Below are 21,642 nucleotides of genomic sequence, written 5' to 3'. Positions count from 1 at the left end.
ATTTTACCCTTAATATTTAAAAAAATGTATTTGTTTATTGATATTTTATTTTAATTATTCGTTTAATTTCCGTTAAAGCACATTTGCGATTCCAGTATACTTTCTGTATATCTTATTTAGTTTTTGAAAGGTAACAATGGCAACATCGTGAGTAGTTCCTATACAGTGCTACGCGTTGGTTGGCTCGTTGGCTTTGCGCTGACGAGCCGTGGTGTATACCTACTATATTTACCATATGTTCATATCTATAGATACGTATACACGTAGCATATACTATATAGACGATACCTGATTAAAATTGAAATCCGCAAACGAAAACAATGTCTTTATAACCTTACTAGATTTATTGGAACGTGTATTTGAAGTTTTCACGCCATTGAGTTTTAATTAATATGCTATGAATTGTCACCAGAGTATTCTTTTTGATCGTAAGTGTATATATATAAGTTGGATACAATTGTAGAGAGTAATTTAGAGATGATATACTAAGCAAGCAATGTTACTTTAGGTTATAATCTGCCTAATGAGAATTATGTCAACAAAATATTTGCAACCAGCAGATTCTGTTAATTGGAAACAAGGTGATTTGAATCAAGTCAATATTCCTATTCAGAAAACATACAACTTACTTATCAACAAAACACATGGAATTTCACATAATATTAAAATAATATGGTCAGCGATTGAGTTAAAAAATATAACCATTGATTTAGCAAAGATTCGTTATGCTATGCACTATATTGACAAAGACAAGGGTTTGGCTAATTGTACTTACGTCAAAAATTTCTCCAACCACCAAGCTGTATTACCCTTTCATAGAGCTGTTAAACCATTTATATATATGACCACAAATAAGCACAAAAAGTTAATTATTATAATTTGAAAAGTTTGAATCTATAAAATACGTTTAGAAATTTGTGAATCAAGTAATACAAGAATTTTTTTAATAATCAAATACTTCAATATAATGAAATACTCAAACTAGGTTCAACTAATAAAAATCTTTAGAATCGATAAAAGCTCCTCGACAATACATAATAGCACTGAAAAATTATTAAGTAATTCAAAACAAATTTATAAATAACAGAAGAGTTTCCAAGAGTAATCAAACACTATATTTTATAAATGGATTAACTGATTGTTACTTAGATGTGCTAAAACAATTTTAACACAAAAATACAGAACAAAGGATATTCTACCCTGGGAGAAACGTTAACTGTTAATAAGTTAAGTTTTGGGTCACTTAGCTAAGTTATGGTAACAATTTAAATAAATAAGAGTTTCAACATTATAAATGCATAGATATACACATTAACTCAAGATAAAACAGAACATTTGCTTGAAATTTGTCAAATGACTGTTACAATCCAGAAATTATAGAAAAATATCTTGCAATCGTGAAAAATCCAAATATTTGTAATAAAACATGCAAACGATTTAATGCAAGAAAAAAAGGAAAAAACAATTTTTAACTTAAAAATAATACTGTGTTGGTATAATAGACACGCATCACTAAAATATTAGCTAACATTTAGCTTTATTTTTTTACATTCAAATTTGATAATAATGGTCAACTAAACTTAACTTTTTAACGGTTTTCACTCGTTAATTTTCTACCAGGGTACTTTATATAATATGAAAAATAAATTGACTCACAAATGAGCTTGAACTAAAAAGACTGCAAAGAATGAAAGATGTAAGTTGTGCATAATGTGCCTTTAAAAAAAATAGTAAAGATAGATATTGTCATTTAAGTGATATTTTTTCATTTTTTATCTTTCAATTATATTAAAATGATTATTTTTATATCTTATATTGATGAAATATTTAGATTTTTTACTATTTTATCGTGCTATTTATTGTTAAAACTATTAGTTCGACTAATTTGTTTACATGTAGATAATATTATTTTTATATATTTTATTGATCCTATTGATGAATATTAAATAATTTAGTATCTTTTTAATTTCATCATTTAGAATATGCTAATGTGACTGTTTTTAAAGAAAACTATTTATGCCTCGTATTTTGTAATGCAATTTGTATAGAGTTGGTTGCACATTCCATTTTGATATTTTGTATTTTGATAAAAATTTAGAAAATGTTTTTAACTTTTCTACATCCTTTTTATAAATAACAACAATTTTACCTAATGTATACGTTTTATAATAATACGAAATGTTTTTAATTTTATTATACAAATAAATAGATGTTTTTTATTAATAAAATACAGTGTATATTTTGAGTACATAAAAGTAAAAATCTTAGAAAAGCAGTTTTAAAAACCATTCAGCATTAAAAATTGATTATAAATTTAAACTATCAATACGAAATTCAGAATTTTTGGCTGGTTGATTAAAACCAAACGTTTCTGTTTCACTTTCAACATTTTCACCAAGTAAATTCAATTCCTCGATATTCGTTTTAAAAGTTTTTGATGCGCTTTTATTATTTGTCGTGTCGTTACTTTTTGATTCTACTTCTTTTAATTGAAGAAGTTCAAAACTTATGGTCTTTTCTTGTAAATCGGGCAAGAGAAGATCTTCTGTAAAACAAAAAAAATCCATGAGCTTGTTTTAATAACTTATAAGAATCATTATTTAGTTTTAAAAAATTCTAAAGCGCATACCGTTATTTTCAATTTTTCTGAAACTTTTTTTAGTCGGAACGACTTGTATTTTGGCTAATTTGACAGAGTCCACAAAATCTTTGTCAGATACACCAAAAAATCGTATATATTCTACTTCGTGAATAGTTCTTACTAATTTTTCTAATTCCTCTGGCATAGAAAAACGTTTGAACTGACGTGCTTCTTTCGGTATGTCTTCAGATTTGCAATACGGAAATTGAAGAGCAAAATACCTTTTGTTTCGAAGTGGATAGTTCTCTTTAAGTAATCTTAAGGCTTGACTATCCATATTACGATAAATAACTGGGGCAATTTCATCTGTGCGTGGTGATGTCGCTATGATAATTACTTCGGCCGCTTGGAATGCTTCATTACACCAAAGCACGGGGTCCTGTTTATAAAAGTTTGAATAAGTTAGCTTAAGCTTTTTTTTATTTTACATGAATTATCTTAAAATCATACCTTATTTGTACTTTCGGGAATGTCTAAGGTATCAATCATAGCATTGATATTACAACATCGTAAGTAGCGCGCCAAATCAACCATAGCATTAACATGAGCCATGTGTGAAGGAGTATAAACCAAAAGGCACATTGGTTTTCTTTCAGCTCGTTTTAATATTTCTTGATTTAAATAAAATCATTATTAGTATTTGTTATCTTGCAGCTAATGCAATGTAAATAACTTAAGTTCATACCTTTTTTCTTATATAATTTATAAGCATGATATAAAGCGTAAAACATCACAGGTGGAATCCAAATGACACTAATTATCATGATAAGTAATCTGTGCGAAGCTTGCTCTATAACACAAATAAATTCATATTTCGTTTTGAATGTGTTACTGTGATAAAATTTATTTGCTGCAGTGGAATTCGTAATACTCACTGATACTAATGAACGGAGATGTGCTGTTGATACAACCATTTGCATGGCATGTGGGATGTAAAGCAGCAACTTTAAAGAAAAGTACACCATCATGAACTGTAAAATTATGGTGAATAAGCTTTTCTCCATTAGGATTTTCCAAAATAATATCTTTTGTACTATTGGTGTCGTTATTGATCATCCAGACTTTATAAGCAGATACGTTGAATCTTTTTGGTAAAGTCTGAATATACAAAGTCAGAGTAGATGCATCAGAAACATCAACATAAATAAATGGTGTGAAACGAGTTATATCTTTTATGGCGTTATCTGTGAAAGAATGAGTTGTTTAGCGCATTTTTCAAATTGCATACACTGAGGAAAAAACGCTTACCAATAAATATATGGTTAGGAACTATAAATACAAGCTTTCTACTGTACTCATAGTTAGGCCCAGAAACAAGATACTCTAAACGGTAGGGGCTATTTTCAAATGAACTGTTATAAAATGGGCAGGATACAAAGAAGTCCTGCAGAGGCAAATTAGATGCGTTGCCATAAAACCTAACATTTCGACAAGCAGAAGTTTTTTCATCTCCTAAAGTTTGATAGCGCATAGTCAGTCCTGTAATGGAATGAAAATTAAAAATTTTATATGCTAATAGGTATTACTTGAGAAATTAAAATGTGTACTCACTGTTAAAGTTTATATCACTAATTGAAGAATTAAAAGCAGTAGCTTTTCCTTTCAGATTTCCAAAGTCGTGGACATATGCCACTAATGAGACTTGTGCTAATGGTTCACCTGTTGGTGGCAAGTGTCCTAGATTTTCGAATCTCATCTCCATGCATTCTACAACATAGTTAAAACGTTTAAGTAAACAAACTTTAAATTATAATCAAATAAAATCTAGAGACAAAATCACTGTACCTGCTCCTCTTTGTACTGGTTCCAGTAGGCATCGTTCTCCAGGTTCGGGTATAAGATTAGTCTGAAAAAAGCAAGGCGATCAATATTTGGATAAACATAGCTGGTCTTAACTAGTCTTTGTTCTTCTAACAAGAACTTGCACTGTTATTATACACATTATGCAGCTAGCTGGCAGTTGAACACGCACATACAGTCGATGGGAAAAAATGCATGATAAACAAAAGAGAGATGGTAAAATAATAAAACGAACTTACTGTGTTGCGACAGTAATCTGGAAAACAAAGAGACGCAAAAGCGTCGCGGACGATGAGACACGAAAGTAAGAGGAACGCTTTGTACATTTTGAGGTTATAATAAACAGTAAGTGTTTCAGGAAGGCATCATAGGCTCGAAGTTTTCCGCATTTTGCTTTACTGTGGAGCGGAGCCGCGTCCGATCGCTCACATATCGCTGATACAGTATTCCAGTGTAGGCACAGGAGAACAAATTCACGGCTATGCAGTCGTGCGATATTTTGCGCTCCGTAACAGAAAGCGAAAAATATTAAAAGCGAAGCGTCGGTCCGACCGTGGATCAGCCGTTGTTGTCCCCCCCAGTGCGCTCGAGACACTGTGTCCGCGGACGCGCTGCTGTGTTTTGTTGGATCGCTCTGAGTGAATACGGCTATCCAATTGGTTCAGGTGTAGAGTTACGCGCGCGAACGAGGTGTACGCGTGTGTGTGTGTGTGTGTAAGGTCTACTCCCACATAACTACATAAGGTCCCAATCAGCTGTGTTCTTGGAAAGAACATTTGGATTGTGTGTTTTTTAATGCAGCTGACGATGCATTGCTTATTTGTAGAGGCGCGCCTATGTTATTCGCGCTGTGTTTGTGTGGCGCTAAGAAGTGTTTGTTTCTTTATGGCTTATGCGCTTTATATTTTATAAAGAGAGCAAAGCAAGCATGTAGTATATATTATAGTTTTTACGAAGAATCGGCATTAAAATAAAAAAGTATATAAGATATGAATATCGTAATGACTGACAGAAATTTTTTTGCAAGTAATTTTAGTTTTGCTCGTAGCTTTTTAAAATTCATCTTGTCTGACTAATGTTTTTTGGAATAGAGTTGATGGAATTGATGGATATAATTAATGCATGATAAAAAATTAAAAGCTATCTGTATTATGTGTATGTATTGTATCGATAAAAGGTATTGACGGGAAAATAATTTGAGGAAAAATGTATAGCTTTAATAAATAAAATGAAGGTATAAGTATACAAAAACACAGGATAGTTAGTTGCTTTTTCCCGTTCATATTTTCTGTTATATTATTGGCTTATAAGCCACGTTATAAGCCATATTCTTTTCTATGCTACAAAATAAAAAATCAATCAATCGTGGATGGCTCTTTCAATCTTGAACGCTCGTCACTTTACGAAGTGATTTATACGTAAAATTATAATCGAAGCCGCAATCAGTGAAAAATGTCGAACCGATTTGCCGCAGAATCGGTTCAAATTTCGCATCTCATCTCTCTCAGTGCTGCTGCGGTTTCTGGCTCGGATCGAAGTGTTTCCTGAGGCCCTGCCAGCACTTGTAATAGTCGGCGTCGAGTTTACCGGACAGACGAGCCGCCCACTCGGTGACGGCCAAGCCGTAGTAGGTCTCGAACATGAAGGCCTGGGTGCCGTCGGCTATGCGCTCGGCGCGAAGTTCCGCGTTGGAGGCTCCCTCGAAGCAGTTGGTGTCCGGGCCGTGTGGTGTCATCATCGAGTGGAGGCTGCCACCGCCCGGCTGGAAACCCTCCTCCTTAGCCTCGTAACGGCCCTTTATCAGGCCCATGAATTCGCTCATGCAGTTTCCTGAAAGTTAGAGAAATTAAATGTTAAATAATTATTACCGATCTCTTGAATGTAAAAGTCCTGATCGAAGCCACGGAGACTTTGTGTTTTGTCACAACACAAATCATATCCACAATATCGTATCTATTAAAAAAACCATCTCCTTTCGAAAAATGCGTCAAATTCCAACCGGCAGCCGTATACCGGCAGAAACCGGAGATTCTCGCATTTCCTGGCTCCCCTCTCGCTTCCACGTCCTGCTACGCATCCGAGGACGACGACAAAAACAAGTCTGACTCTATACCATATCCATAGACTTCGATAATTTTCCGCGGCCGCGTTCTTCCGTAACGCAGACGACGCGCGATCGTTATTGCAGCAAGCCGGGTTTTCCTTTTCCCTTTTTTCTCGCGCGCCTCTGATGCGCACTTGTATAGAGTGTCTCGTGGTGCAGTAAGAGAGCGCCGCGCATTAGAAAGGCGCGCGTCGAGAGAAATGCCGGTGAAAGCATCGTAAGCTGGGACTCCTCGATCGATGCGTACGACGCGATTAAGGGCGAATTCTTTGTAATAACGATTCGAGCAGGCTCAAGCCTGTGCTTACGCGGAGAACTTTCCTTGATTCGAATTATAGGGGGAGTTGTTATAGTCGTGGAAAATGGGTGGAAAAATGGGTTATGCGAGAGTATAGATTTTCACTTGGAGAGTCGATTATGTTTTCCATCTTAATAAAGGATAGAAATGGAAGATCCGATCGTCGGTAAAATGAGTCGAATAAATTACTTACTGTGATAATAGGGCGGGCGGAAGGTGTGTTCCTGGACGGACCAGCGCGGGGGAAAGACGACGAAATCGGCGATGGCGGTTCCTGGCTTGGCCGACGGACAGGTCAGTACAGTGAATATCGATGGATCCTTTAAACGCACAAATTTCAACTATTCTCAGATCTTTTTACAAAAAATAAATAGATAAAAACCACTATCGCAGTCATTTAAAAAGCGCAAGCCAGCAAAGATTTTAATCAGCTGAATATTCGAATGAAGGCAATATCATCGGAAGACTGGTAATAAATTATCGGCACTCACGCAGTGGTCGAATGAGACCGAGTTGACGACCATGAAGCGATCAAGGCTGTACTTGTAGGGGACGTAGTTGCCGTGCCAGGCGACGACATCGAACGGACTGTGATCCTGATTAGCGACGAATAATTTTCCCTGATACTTGTTCACGATTTTGTAAGCCGTGTCTTTATCCTCGTACCAAGCGACGGGCGTCTGGAAATCTCTCGGGTTCGCCAGACCGTTGGCGCCTGGAATATGTAAAAGAAAAAAAAATTACGAGTAATTTCAATTTCGTTTAATGAGCTGAGTCATTTGCTCGTTTGATCAAGTTTTTTGCATTCCTTATACCTTATTAACGAAATATGAAAAGTAACTTACCGATCGGTCCGAGGTTCGGCAGTTCGAAGTGATTGTCGAAAACCTCTAGGATGTATCCTCTCGAGGGGCCGAAGACGCTGACGGAAAATCTCATGCCTCGCTGAATAACGCAGATCTCGTTCGGTTCCACGCGCATTTTTCCAAACTCCGTCGTGATGTACAGAGCCCCCAATTGCGGAACTTGAAGATGTATTAATTCAACTTTAGCCAAAGCCCATAATATAATGATATCGATAATCGTTATCTCTGATTAAACCCAGACCAAACTGACAAATTAGCACGATTACTACTCGTGTAGGTGTACGCGGCAGGACTCACCAATGAGGAAGTCACCGTCAGAGTTGTAAAAGGCCTTATCCTTCATCGAGGCGTTGCAGAGGTAAACGTGGACCGCGATGCCGGCGCGCGTGCGAGCGTCCCCGGCGCCACAAACCGTGTGCAGACCCTCGACGAAGTCCACTTCCGGCCCTTGACGAGTCGGCACGTCGAACGGCTTCCAGCGTAGCTGAGGTGTGATCGTGTTAGTTTTCTCTCTCTCTCTCTCTCTCTCTCTCTCTCTCTCTCTTTCTATTTTACTTTGGCGAATTAATCGCATCATACGATCAAGGAACTGCACGTCGCGAGGAGGCTCGTTAAGGAGTGTCGGGTAATTAAAATGGGACTTGGGAACTTTTTTAAACGGCTTCTCTTATAGTGAAGATTCTTGAGAAAGGCTGTCTTGTTGGTAATAAAGAGCACAAGAGCAACAATTTTTTAGAAATCATGTATTGAAGTAATCTTACCTGGTTGGGATTCGGGGCAATCTTGTCCCATTCGTGCGTAAGATGAACCGCGACGTCATTCATGGGCTCGAACACTTCGTGGTTGACCGACGGTCTGATTCGATAGAACCACGTCCTTTTGTTCTCCAGTCGAGGAGCTATTAAGCGATTTAGGATTTTATTCTATAAAAGTATCAATTGAATATGAATCTGAATACATTGATAAAACGTACCTGTGAATGCAGTCCCCGACAACTGCTCTGCGTACAGACCGTAGGGGCATTTTTGCGGACTGTTCTGACCGACGGGAAGAGCACCAGGACATCGTTCGTCCTCGCTGCTGAACTCGTTGCCGAACCCTGGCAAATACTGCAACGGGAGACAGAATGATCAGTTTTATAGAGAATATAAAAAGTTTTAGATATAACAGGCATCGATTTCAATAATACTCGGGCAAACATTCACAAAGTAAAGCAAGTGCACGTGTAGATAAGATTGGTCTGATGATCTTTTGATATGCCGCGTGCATTATTCTGTGAGTGAACGCAATTGTATGAAACGTTCGCAAGTCATAATTTTGTATAAGAGCTGCTTTTTAATAATTTTAAAAGTAAAAAACTTGACACAGACCGAACTGAAAACTGCACCATATGCTCGAACAAAATCACACGTTTTTCAAATTGATCCTATCACATAAATATACGCGGTAGCTTTACGTAAGTCGTCGAGTTATAACGAAAAATTATAGCGGATGTATGGACTTTTCGAGGATCATTCGCAAGAACTACGCGAAATTACTTCTACAACACTTTATAGATCAGACACACTACTGCAGCTGTAGCAACGCAAAAGTGAATCACAGACAGCCGCAGCTGGGATATAAACTGTATCTTCGAGAATATTCTCTTATCACCGCACCTTAAGTTCGTCCTTCATGTCTCTCCGGCAGTTTTTCTGGAAATACTTGCGGAGCCGTGGAATCCGGCTGGTTTTATAACCTCGACACGACGATCGGAATTATGCAAACGATGTTTACGGGCTGAGCCGCGCGGACCAATAGCCGGCCGCGGTTCCGTAGGCACGACGCGGTTAGCTGATACTGCTCGATTTCTTTTTTTCTGTTTTTACCTCTTTGACTTTTTTATCTATATCTCGCGCGCGAGAGCGACGACGACGACGATCGGGAGAGGCACGAGTCGGCCGAGGAGCGAGCCCCCGCGACTTTATTAATTATATATGCGTGCGGAGACGAGTTTTAGCCTCTGGAGAGCCGGCACGAGTGTAGGGAATGCGCTCGAAGCCGAGATTTATGGAAAAAGTCGGAGTAGCGCGTGTCGCTGGACATGTTGTTTACGAAGATTTCGTTCTTGCTTCATTCGATTGCTTTGAATTCAAGAGTAGTGATTCCAGAATGATCGTTTATTGTAATGCTGTGCTGTATTATAGTCAAGCATCGGCAACACTTGCAAAATATAATGCGTCTATGTGGCTACGAAACGAAATAAGCTCGTTTTTCTTTGTAAATAAAAAACATGCGATTCTGCATGAGCATAGAAACAAAGATTTTTTGCAAGCCATTTAGTATAAAATTGTCAGAAGTTGCCGACGGAACGATGCTCTAAAGCTAGGATACGCCCAAGACAGATGCTGTGCGCGGCATAACAATGTATAAGTCGATTTTGAAATGGCTTTTTATAGACCGATGACTTTTCTTTATAAATTTATTGCAAAGTATCGTTTTTTAACCTGCCTCTGACCATTTTACAGGTTCTTTCGAAAAAACAACTAATGCTCTTCCGATGCCAGTTAAAACTTTCAAGAGGCACGAGAAATGGCAGCCGTATAGATGCAGGCTATGAAGAATACAATTTTGTATTTGCTTCGAAAACACATACGTTTGCGTCTGAGAAATTTGCGATTATATATCGTCGGTCGCTACGAAGAGTAGTACATTTCAGATCTCGCACCAAAGACTAGCACTTTTCACTTTTCGTCGCGAAGACTAGCACATTTCACGGCTCAAACTAATGCTCTTTGAAGTATGAGAAAAACGTATGATGATTTAATAATTTTTGTACTACCCGTCTCTTTGCATGTGAATGTTACAATGTAGCACTTTGGCGTTCATAAATATCATCAATTGTTTAAGCATAAAGCCCCGAAATCGGAAGTGTTTTTGTGAAAAGTGCTAGTCTTTGCGGCGAAAAATGAAAAGTACTACTCTTCCAGAGGGATTTGGGACGTGCTAGTCTTCATAGGGACCGACGATATTTCTTTATTCGTATAAGTATTATTAGAAAAAATTCAGTTTTAATTTGTTTTATTTTAAATTTATAGTTTTACGAATTTTTTATATTATTTGTGAAGAATTTATGAAGATTTTGTTAAATTGATAACATTTGAGAGAACAAAAAGTACTGGCTGCTCAAATAATTTAGAAAAATTGTAAAAGTGTATTCGTAGATTCGAACAATATTATATACATGTAGAAACAATAAACTAGTTTGGAGGAAACTGCTTATTAGCAATAATTATGACATGTAAATGTTGTTATTTATCTCCAAAATTTTTATGATTCTTAACATCAAAGTATCATTAAGAGTCGTTAAAAAAGCAAATGATAACAAGTGCTATTAAGAAAGTGTGAATAGAATAGTTATCAAAAATTGTATACAGGTAATTATAACATCATTAAGTTAAGCATCTTTTCCCAATATATAAGACGTTTTCGTAGATCGAATGTTAGTGTTACTTGAGTTCTTGAGCTGTACAACCCAAAGCCAAGTAACTTAAGTAAAAAATCTCTCTCTAAGCAGTAACCATGAAGTCATTCATCTATATAGCGCCTCTATTGTTCTGTGCGCTTACTGCACATAGTGTATCGGCTAGACCCAGTATGAAACAAATTTTGATTTGTTATTATTAAATATTGTAAATAAATAAACTTTTCTACTGTTTACTAAAAACATTACTTTTTTGTAACAGATTTATTCAACACTATTGAAATCTCTCATACGGAAGAAAAAAGCAGTCATTCTTCCACTTCGCATAAATCATCGTCGCACTCGCATATTTCAATTGGTCATGGCCTTGGCGGAAATCTCGGGTTATCAGAAAATCTTGGATTGCTAGGACATCATGGATTAGGTGGCAGTTTCGGTATATCTGGTTCCGCGGGACATGGAGCATCCGGTAATGCTGAAGCTAATGAAAATGCAAACGATGGCATTGAAGTTGAAGGGTCAGGATCAGGAAGTGCTACTCATGGTATTTCAGGAAGCCATGGTCTTGGTGGAAACTTTGGTGTCTCAGGTTCCACAAATCACGGAACAAATGTCGGCATTGGAGGCTCCACTTCAGGCAGTGCTACCACTGGTATCGAAGGAAATCATGATCTAAGCGGAAACTTCGGCATATTAGGCTCTGGTAGTCATGGTATTAATATTGGAGCTAATACAGAAATCAATGGCGATGCTGGAGTAGAAGGTAGTTCTCATCATGGTGGTTCAATACTCGGAGGAGTGACAACTGGCATTTCGGGGGGTCATGGTCTCGGTGGAAGCTTCGGCATCACCAGCTCTGGTAGTCATGATATAAATGCTGGAAGCAATACTGAAATCAATGGCGATGGTGGAGTAGAAGGTAGTTCTCATCATGGTGGTTCAGTGCTAGGAGGGGCGACAACTGGCATTTCGGGAGGTCATAGCCTCGGTGGAAGCTTTGGCGTATCCGGTTCAGGTAGTCATGGTATAAATGCTGGAGGCAATACTGAAATCAATGGTGATGCTGGACTAGAAGGCAGCTCTCATCATGGTGGTTCAATTCTCGGAGAAGCGATAACTGGCATTTCGGGAAGTCACGGTCTCAGTGGAAGCTTTGGCGTATCCGGTTCAGGTAGTCATAGTATAAATGCTGGAGGCAATGCTGAAATCAATGGTGATGCTGGAGAAGAAGGCAGCTCCCATCACGATGGTTCAATTCTCGGAGGAGCGACAACTGGCATTTCGGGAGCTCATGGCCTCGGTGGAAGCTGTGGCGTATCCGGTTCAGGTAGTCACGGTATAAATGCTGGAGGCAATAGTGAAATCAATGGCAATGCTGAAATAGAAGGTAGTACTCATCATAGTGGTTCAATAATCGGAGGAGCTACAACTGGCATTTCGGGAGGTCATGGTCTTGGTGGAAGCTTTGGCATCACCAGCTCTGGTAGTCATGGTATAAATGCTGGAAGCAATACTGAAATCAATGGCGTTGCTGGGATAGAAGGCAGCTCTCATCATGCTGGTTCAATACTCGGAGGAGCCACAACTGGTATTTCGGGAAGTCACGGTCTCGGTGGAAGCTTTGGCGTATCTGGCTCAGGTAGTCACGGTATAAATGCTGGAGGCAATACTGAAATCAATGGCAATGCTGGAGTAGAAGGCAGTTCTCATAATAGTGGTTCAATACTCGGAGGAGTGACAACTGGCATTTCGGGAGGTCATGGTCTTGGTGGAAGCTTCGGCATCACCAGCTCTGGTAGTCATGGTATAAATGCTGGAAGCAATACTGAAATCAATGGCGTTGCTGGGATAGAAGGCAGCTCTCATCATGCTGGTTCAATACTCGGAGGAGCCACAACTGGTATTTCGGGAAGTCACGGTCTCGGTGGAAGCTTTGGCGTATCTGGCTCAGGTAGTCACGGTATAAATGCTGGAGGCAATACTGAAATCAATGGCAATGCTGGAGTAGAAGGCAGTTCTCATAATAGTGGTTCAATACTCGGAGGAGTGACAACTGGCATTTCGGGAGGTCATGGTCTTGGTGGAAGCTTCGGCATCACCAGCTCTGGTAGTCATGGTATAAATGCTGGAAGCAATACTGAAATCAATGGCGTTGCTGGGATAGAAGGCAGCTCTCATCATGCTGGTTCAATACTCGGAGGAGCCACAACTGGTATTTCGGGAAGTCACGGTCTCGGTGGAAGCTTTGGCGTATCTGGCTCAGGTAGTCACGGTATAAATGCTGCAGGCAATACTGAAATCAATGGCAATGCTGGAGTAGAAGGCAGTTCTCATAATAGTGGTTCAATACTCGGAGGAGTGACAACTGGCATTTCGGGAGGTCATGGTCTCGGTGGAAACTTCGGCGTATCTGTCTCAGGTAATCACGGTATAAATGCTGAAGGCAATACTGAAATCAATGGCGATGCTGGAGTAGAAGGCAGTTCTAATCATGCTGGTTCATTACTCGGAGGAGCCACAACTGGCATTTCGGGAAGTCACAGTCTCGGTGGAAGCTTTGGCGTATCTGGCTCAGGTAGTCACGGTATAAATGCTGAAGGCAATACTGAAATCAATGGCGATGCTGGAGTAGAAGGTAGTTCTCATCATGGTGGTTCAATACTCGGAGGAGTGACAACTGGCATTTCGGGAGGTCATGGTCTCGGTGGAAGCTTCGGCATCACCAGCTCTGGTAGTCATGGTATAAATGCTGGAAGCAATACTGAAATCAATGGCGATGCTGGAGTAGAAGGTAGTTCTCATCATGGTGGTTCAATACTCGGAGGAGTGACAACTGGCATTTCGGGAGGTCATGGTCTTGGTGGAAGCTTCGGCATCACCAGCTCTGGTAGTCATGGTATAAATGCTGGAAGCAATACTGAAATCAATGGCGTGGCTGGGATAGAAGGCAGCTCTCATCATGCTGGTTCAATACTCGGAGGAGCCACAACTGGTATTTCGGGAAGTCACGGTCTCGGTGGAAGCTTTGGCGTATCTGGCTCAGGTAGTCACGGCATAAATGCTGGAGGCAATACTGAAATCAATGGCAATGCTGGAGTAGAAGGAAGTTCTCATCATGGTGGTTCAATACTCGGAGGAGTGACAACTGGCATTTCGGGAGGTCATGGTCTCGGTGGAAGCTTCGGCATCACCAGCTCTGGTAGTCATGGTATAAATGCTGGAAGCAATACTGAAATCAATGGCGATGCTGGAGTAGAAGGTAGTTCTCATCATGGTGGTTCAATACTCGGAGGAGTGACAACTGGCATTTCGGGAGGTCATGGTCTTGGTGGAAGCTTCGGCATCACCAGCTCTGGTAGTCATGGTATAAATGCTGAAGGCAATACTGAAATCAATGGCGTTGCTGGGATAGAAGGCAGCTCTCATCATGCTGGTTCAATACTCGGAGGAGCCACAACTGGTATTTCGGGAAGTCACGGTCTCGGTGGAAGCTTTGGCGTATCTGGCTCAGGTAGTCACGGTATAAATGCTGGAGGCAATACTGAAATCAATGGCGTTGCTGGGATAGAAGGCAGCTCTCATCATGGTGGTTCAATACTCGGAGGAGTGACAACTGGCATTTCGGGAGGTCATGGTCTTGGTGGAAGCTTCGGCATAACCAGCTCTGGTAGTCATGGTATAAATGCTGGAAGCAATACTGAAATCAATGGCGTTGCTGGGATAGAAGGCAGCTCTCATCATGCTGGTTCAATACTCGGAGGAGCCACAACTGGTATTTCGGGAGGTCATGGTCTTGGTGGAAGCTTCGGCATCACCAGCTCTGGTAGTCATGGTATAAATGCTGGAAGCAATACTGAAATCAATGGCGTGGCTGGGATAGAAGGCAGCTCTCATCATGGTGGTTCAATACTCGGAGGAGTGACAACTGGCATTTCGGGAGGTCATGGTCTTGGTGGAAGCTTCGGCATAACCAGCTCTGGTAGTCATGGTATAAATGCTGGAAGCAATACTGAAATCAATGGCGTTGCTGGGATAGAAGGCAGCTCTCATCATGCTGGTTCAATACTCGGAGGAGCCACAACTGGTATTTCGGGAAGTCACGGTCTCGGTGGAAGCTTTGGCGTATCTGGCTCAGGTAGTCACGGTATAAATGTTGGAGGCAATACTGAAATCAATGGCGATGCTGGAGTAGAAGGTAGTTCTCATCATGGTGGTTCAATACTCGGAGGAGTGACAACTGGCATTTCGGGAGGTCATGGTCTTGGTGGAAGCTTCGGCATCACCAGCTCTGGTAGTCATGGTATAAATGCTGGAAGCAATACTGAAATCAATGGCATGGCTGGGATAGAAGGCAGCTCTCATCATGCTGGTTCAATACTCGGAGGAGCCACAACTGGTATTTCGGGAAGTCACGGTCTCGGTGGAAGCTTTGGCGTATCTGGCTCAGGTAGTCACGGCATAAATGCTGGAGGCAATACTGAAATCAATGGCAATGCTGGAGTAGAAGGAAGTTCTCATCATGGTGGTTCAATACTCGGAGGAGTGACAACTGGCATTTCGGGAGGTCATGGTCTCGGTGGAAGCTTCGGCATCACCAGCTCTGGTAGTCATGGTATAAATGCTGGAAGCAATACTGAAATCAATGGCGATGCTGGAGTAGAAGGTAGTTCTCATCATGGTGGTTCAATACTCGGAGGAGTGACAACTGTCATTTCGGGAGGTCATGGTCTTGGTGGAAGCTTCGGCATCACCAGCTCTGGTAGTCATGGTATAAATGCTGGAAGCAATACTGAAATCAATGGCGTTGCTGGGATAGAAGGCAGCTCTCATCATGCTGGTTCAATACTCGGAGGAGCCACAACTGGTATTTCGGGAAGTCACGGTCTCGGTGGAAGCTTTGGCGTATCTGGCTCAGGTAGTCACGGTATAAATGCTGGAGGCAATACTGAAATCAATGGCAATGCTGGAGTAGAAGGCAGTTCTCATAATAGTGGTTCAGTACTCGGAGGAGTGACAACTGGCAATTCGGGAGGTCATGGTCTTGGTGGAAGCTTCGGCATCACCAGCTCTGGTAGTCATGGTATAAATGCTGAAGGCAATACTGAAATCAATGGCGTTGCTGGGATAGAAGGCAGCTCTCATCATGCTGGTTCAATACTCGGAGGAGCCACAACTGGTATTTCGGGAAGTCACGGTCTCGGTGGAAGCTTTGGCGTATCTGGCTCAGGTAGTCACGGTATAAATGCTGGAGGCAATACTGAAATCAATGGCAATGCTGGAGTAGAAGGCAGTTCTCATAATAGTGGTTCAATACTCGGAGGAGTGACAACTGGCATTTCGGAAGGTCATGGTCTTGGTGGAAGCTTCGGCATCACCAGCTCTGGTAGTCATGGTATAAATGCTGGAAGCAATACTGAAATCAATGGCGTTGCTGGGATAGAAGGCAGCTCTCATCATGCTGGTTCAATACTCGGAGGAGCCACAACTGGTATTTCGGGAAGTCACGGCCTCGGTGGAAGCTTTGGCGTATCTGGCTCAGGTAGTCACGGTATAAATGCTGGAGGCAATACTGAAATCAATGGCAATGCTGGAGTAGAAGGCAGTTCTCATAATAGTGGTTCAATACTCGGAGGAGTGACAACTGGCATTTCGGGAGGTCATGGTCTCGGTGGAAACTTCGGCGTATCTGTCTCAGGTAATCACGGTATAAATGCTGAAGGCAATACTGAAATCAATGGCGATGCTGGAGTAGAAGGCAGTTCTAATCATGCTGGTTCATTACTCGGAGGAGCCACAACTGGCATTTCGGGAAGTCACAGTCTCGGTGGAAGCTTTGGCGTATCTGGCTCAGGTAGTCACGGTATAAATGCTGAAGGCAATACTGAAATCAATGGCGATGCTGGAGTAGAAGGTAGTTCTCATCATGGTGGTTCAATACTCGGAGGAGTGACAACTGGCATTTCGGGAGGTCATGGTCTCGGTGGAAGCTTCGGCATCACCAGCTCTGGTAGTCATGGTATAAATGCTGGAAGCAATACTGAAATCAATGGCGTTGCTGGGATAGAAGGCAGCTCTCATCATGCCGGTTCAATACTCGGAGGAGCCACAACTGGCATCTCGGGAGGTCACAGTCTCGGTGGAAGCCTTGGCGTATCCGGTTCAGCTGGTCACGATATCAGTGGCGGGCTTGATACTGGAGCAAATGGAAACGGAGGTATTCAGATTGGAGGATCAACAATAGGCAGTGCTATGACGGGCATTCTTGGAAACCATGGTCTCGGTGGTAGCATTGGAATTTCTGGCTCTGCAGGTCATGGAATTCATGCTGGATCTAGTACTGGAGGCCACGGTAGTGCAGGTACCGGAGTAGGAGGTAGTCTTGGTGGTTCGACACATGGTGGAATTTCAGGAAGCCATGGTTTGGAGGGAATTTTCGGCGTTTCTGCTGGTCACGGAATCAGCGCCGGTGTTGGAGGATCTTCCCATCTTGGTGGTTTAACCCATACTACAGGAGGAGCTACGACCGGAATTCTGGGAAATCATGGCCTTGGTGGTAACTTTGGCGTATTCGGTTCTATTGGGCATGGCTTTAAATTAGGCCACCATGCCGGTATTACTGGAAAAGCAAATACAGGCATTGAGATTGAAGGCTCCGAAACTGTCAGTGCTGGTGGAAGCTTTGGCATTTCCGGTTCTGCTAGCCACGGTCTAAATGTTGGTGGCAGTGCTGGAGTTAACGGTAACACAAACGCACAACTTGGAGTTGAGGGCAGTTCTCATCTTGGTGGCCTTGGTCTAGGTGGAAGCTTTGGAGTATCGGGATCTGCGGGTCATGGTCTTAATGTAGGCAGTAATGCTGGAGTTAACGGTAACACAAACGCCCAGCTTGGAGTTGAGGGCAGTTCTCATCTTGGTGGCCTCGGTATGGGTGGAAGCTTCGGTGTATCAGGTTCTGCTGGTCACGGTATCAGCGGCGGACTTAACGCTGGAGCAAATGGAAACAGTGGTATTCAGATTGGAGGATCAACATCGGGTAGTAGTGCTGCCGGCATCGAAGGGAGTCATGGTCTTGGCGGAAACATCGGCGTTTCTGGTTCCGGTAGTCATGGTATTAATGTAGGCGGTAGTTCTCTTCTTGGTAGTTCAATACACGGAGGAGCAACAACTGGCGTTTCGGGAGGTCATGGTCTCGGTGGAAGTTTTGGCATATCCGGCTCGGCTGGTCACGGTATCAATGGAGGACTTAACGCTGGAGTAAATGGAAACGGAGGTGCTCAGATTGTCGGTTCAACAACGGGCACTGCAACTGCAGGCATTCTTGGAAACCATGGTCTAGGTGGAAGTTTTGGTATTCATGTTGGTGCTGGAGGCCTTGGTAACGGAGGCTTTGGTATAGGAGGTGGAATTGGCGGCTCAACTCATGCCACGGGTGGAATTTTCGGGAACCACGGCGTAGGAGGAAGCTTTGGAATTTCAGGCAATGCAGGTAGTTTACTTGAATTCCACAATAAGTAATGTTAAGTAAGTGTTACACATGAATCTCATCGATTGCTCTGTTACGTGGTTTTACAGGACATACTGGAGGCATAGGTTTAGGAAGTATAACCCACACTGCCGGTCAATTTGCTTCTGGTTTCGGCCATGCCTTTAGCAACGTAGCTTCTGGTATCATCGGTGGCCTTAATCACGCTGCACATTTTGGAGTATCGGGAAACGCAGGTCTATCTGCCGGTGGAAAATCAAAATTGGGTGTTGCAACCAATGGAAACGCTAATTTAGGATTCAATGCTGATGCTGCAGCAGGCGCTCGATGCAACTAAAACTTCTATTTTTCTCAACCTCGTTGAGAAGTAAATAGGATGTCTACTCGTACTGTTTTATTGGAGTGTCATTTTTTACAAGTTTCGATCATGTAGGGATTTTGGTCTTTTGACACCTAGTGATATTCTAATGTTCAAACTAATGTTAAAGCAAATAAATTTATCAACCTCAAATAATGTGTATTATTCATATTTCTCTGAAATATAAAAACTTTTCAATTCCAGTATCATAATAAATCGTTACAATCGTCATGTAAAAAAATCATAAAAAGTACATTGTCTGTACTATAAAATTATCTATACTTCTCGTTGCATGTTATAAAGTCTGAAGGAAACACGTGTGCAACGGACTCAAGTTAGCTGCAATTAGTAACGTAATCTTCGTCTGTTGAATGCGGCAATAACTCAGTCACGAAGTTTCGTATCCGAAATGATAGTACACGACGACTGTTTCTGAACCGGACTGCCTTTTACAAGTGTTTCATTCTTAGTGCTTTATCTAATTTATTTTGTTTCTAATGCATACCTGATTATATGCATTTATATGAGCTTTTCCTTCAAATTAATTTTTCTTCTCTATACAAATAGTATATTTTTCAAATATCATTTAATTTTTAAACTAACAGTTTTAGTATTATATGTACATGAGAGAACAGGCAATCTGCTCGTGTTTTTACTAACAGATATCATTTTAAAGCAATATTTGTCTGCAGATAAATCAGCAAACAAGAATACGAATCAACTTGAATCTTCCTTACTTGTTTGTCACTCCAGCAATAACATTCCAAGCCAGTTTTACGGTTCTTTCGCAATACATGCTGCATACTATCTTAAAAAAATTACAGTCCATTCCTTCGAAACCTAAATAATCGTTTTTTAATAGTCAAAAGTCACCTTCTTAAATTATCTCCCAACTTTCACGATATACGAGAAATCAAAATGCCAATATTTAAGTTAGTACTTATATCCTAACTAAAAAGAAATCCACAACACCGCGATCACCGTTGACAAAGACAACAACTCGCTGTTATCATCTCGAAAAAAAGCAGCGCTTCAAGCACCTCGTCATGTACAAGAGTACATACATATACAACTTCAAGCATCCTCGACACTCACGCTTCCATACATACGGGTCAGACGCGAGCTTCTCGTCTACGCATAGGGTCGTGCATTACAGGAAAAAAGAGCGGAAGATGAAAGAAACTAGTTCTACTACACGTGTATTACGATGTGCGCGCACGCGCCACCGATCATTCAGACGCGTCCACCGCCGCGTAAAGTACCGTTACAGCTATAGTAAGGAGGCTGCATCGCCAAGAAAATTGTGTACAGAGTAGACGCGCGTCTGTCTTTTTGCTTGCTCCAGGGATTGATGATGCTCCAGGTTGACGCACGATCGTAGGTACAGTTAAGCCAGTGCGGCATCCTCGAAGAGCCGAGCGATTGAGAGATAGAGAGGATGCTGGTCTGTTGCTACCGAGTCTATGTACTGCGTACAGTACGACCTTGGCTATTCGGGTCAAGTCGTGGCGGTGGAATAATAAAAAACACGCCGGCGTATAGAGATGTTCTTTTTTTTCGTTTGGATTAGAGGAAAGTTTTTACATAGAAGCCAAGTGCGGTAGCGACTTTCAATTTTATACGCATATCTCTTGTAAATATTATAGGCTCGATTCGTATATAACAAAAGATCTCCTGAATTATGCATAACGATTCGAGAGAAAGTCTTCTTCCGATACTTCCCGCTTCTGAATAAGACTCGCTTTGTTGCCCGAGCTGTAAAACTTTTGATTCCTCAGATTGGCTTTTGTATTATAATATTGAAAAAATAATAAAACAACACACTCACAGAAGCGAAGCTCTTTCCACTTTCTTGAATTTCCTGTCAACTGAACCACAGCGTGCAATTTTCCGCTCGTACATGCCGTTTAATTTTTTCCGCACTCGTCGATCTAACGAACGCACGCGCGCGCGCATATGTGCGTCCGACAATTCGTATTAATCGACTTGTAATTGCTGGAGCGCGTTGAAATCGGCAGCGAGTAGTTATTGCACATCAAGAGCGGGAGGAAAGTTGAGAGATGAAGCGGGTCGATAACGACGTGGTTTTCCTTGCGGATGACGTGTATAATCAGAGACGTGATTCGTACTCGGCGAAGTGAAGTCGCGAACGATGGTAAAAGCTGAAACGCGATGGACGGTTATCCGACGGGTCGTTGTCTTTGCTAATTGGAGGCGGAAGTGAGTTTAATTGAAAGGGAAGCTTTTACGGATTTAATCGTTTCGCGAAGGTAAATCAAAATCGCGGGTGTTTTGAAGAAACTGTGCGTATGAATATGTTAAAATCGATTGCATTGCGGCGAGCGGAGAAAGTCTCTCTCGAGAAACCGTGAACTTATTTGATTAATAATTGATAAGAGGCGTTTGAAAGAAATTGAGTTGTTTCACACAGCATCTCTCGCGAGAGATGAAAAGGTTAACAATAATCGTCGGACATAAAAACGAAGAGATCAAAATTTTCGTTTCGTATCTCCGGGATCAGTCGTCGTAAAACTAAACGTTTTTATACTCCTCGCTGTAAGAGCGAAAGTTGCGGATTAGATAAATAAATACACGCCCCGGAGATCTGATCTCGTATCATCTAATGAAA

The 21,642-nt window shown here is 41.2% G+C and overlaps 3 protein-coding genes and 1 long non-coding RNA gene across 6 annotated transcripts; 2 read left to right on the top strand and 2 right to left on the bottom strand.

The window, feature by feature from the left end:
• The first annotated feature begins 174 nt into the window (after positions 1-174).
• LOC116416332 lies at positions 175-2,228 on the top strand. The gene is made up of 2 exons (XR_004226777.2): positions 175-428; positions 509-2,228. It is a non-coding gene; the product is annotated as an uncharacterized LOC116416332 (long non-coding RNA).
• Positions 2,105-5,350, bottom strand: LOC100120917. Of its 2 annotated transcripts, none has more exons than XM_001604461.6 (9): positions 4,681-5,350; positions 4,427-4,487; positions 4,193-4,348; positions 3,890-4,120; positions 3,517-3,825; positions 3,327-3,431; positions 3,092-3,252; positions 2,630-3,020; positions 2,105-2,545 (listed from the first exon to the last, which is right to left on the bottom strand). In XM_001604461.6, exons 1-9 carry the CDS (start codon positions 4,765-4,767, stop codon positions 2,307-2,309), a joined length of 1,740 nt encoding a protein of 579 aa, XP_001604511.1. In that variant the 5' UTR covers positions 4,768-5,350; the 3' UTR covers positions 2,105-2,306. The 2 variants fall into 2 exon arrangements, with proteins under 2 accessions (XP_001604511.1, XP_031780107.1); XM_031924247.2 differs by having other exon boundaries at positions 2,863-3,020; positions 4,681-4,916.
• A 286-nt stretch (positions 5,351-5,636) lies between these two features.
• Positions 5,637-9,518, bottom strand: LOC100120891 (homogentisate 1,2-dioxygenase). Of its 2 annotated transcripts, none has more exons than XM_001604433.6 (8): positions 9,368-9,518; positions 8,683-8,818; positions 8,471-8,607; positions 8,007-8,193; positions 7,689-7,868; positions 7,335-7,558; positions 7,037-7,163; positions 5,637-6,271 (listed from the first exon to the last, which is right to left on the bottom strand). In XM_001604433.6, exons 1-8 carry the CDS (start codon positions 9,383-9,385, stop codon positions 5,946-5,948), a joined length of 1,335 nt encoding a protein of 444 aa, XP_001604483.1. In that variant the 5' UTR covers positions 9,386-9,518; the 3' UTR covers positions 5,637-5,945. The 2 variants fall into 2 exon arrangements, with proteins under 2 accessions (XP_001604483.1, XP_032453033.1); XM_032597142.1 differs by having other exon boundaries at positions 9,080-9,415.
• A 1,752-nt stretch (positions 9,519-11,270) lies between these two features.
• Positions 11,271-19,298, top strand: LOC100120868 (uncharacterized PE-PGRS family protein PE_PGRS54-like). The gene is made up of 3 exons (XM_008212736.3): positions 11,271-11,343; positions 11,435-18,658; positions 18,745-19,298. Exons 1-3 carry the CDS (start codon positions 11,271-11,273, stop codon positions 18,990-18,992), a joined length of 7,545 nt encoding a protein of 2,514 aa, XP_008210958.1. The 3' UTR covers positions 18,993-19,298.
• Positions 19,299-21,642: the final 2,344 nt, after the last annotated feature.

Source organism: Nasonia vitripennis, chromosome 2 (genome assembly GCF_009193385.2).
Source record: "Nasonia vitripennis strain AsymCx chromosome 2, Nvit_psr_1.1, whole genome shotgun sequence".
Lineage (NCBI taxonomy): Eukaryota > Metazoa > Arthropoda > Insecta > Hymenoptera > Pteromalidae > Nasonia > Nasonia vitripennis.
Note: the sequence above shows the minus strand (reverse complement) of the source record. Positions and strands in the feature narration are given on the sequence as shown.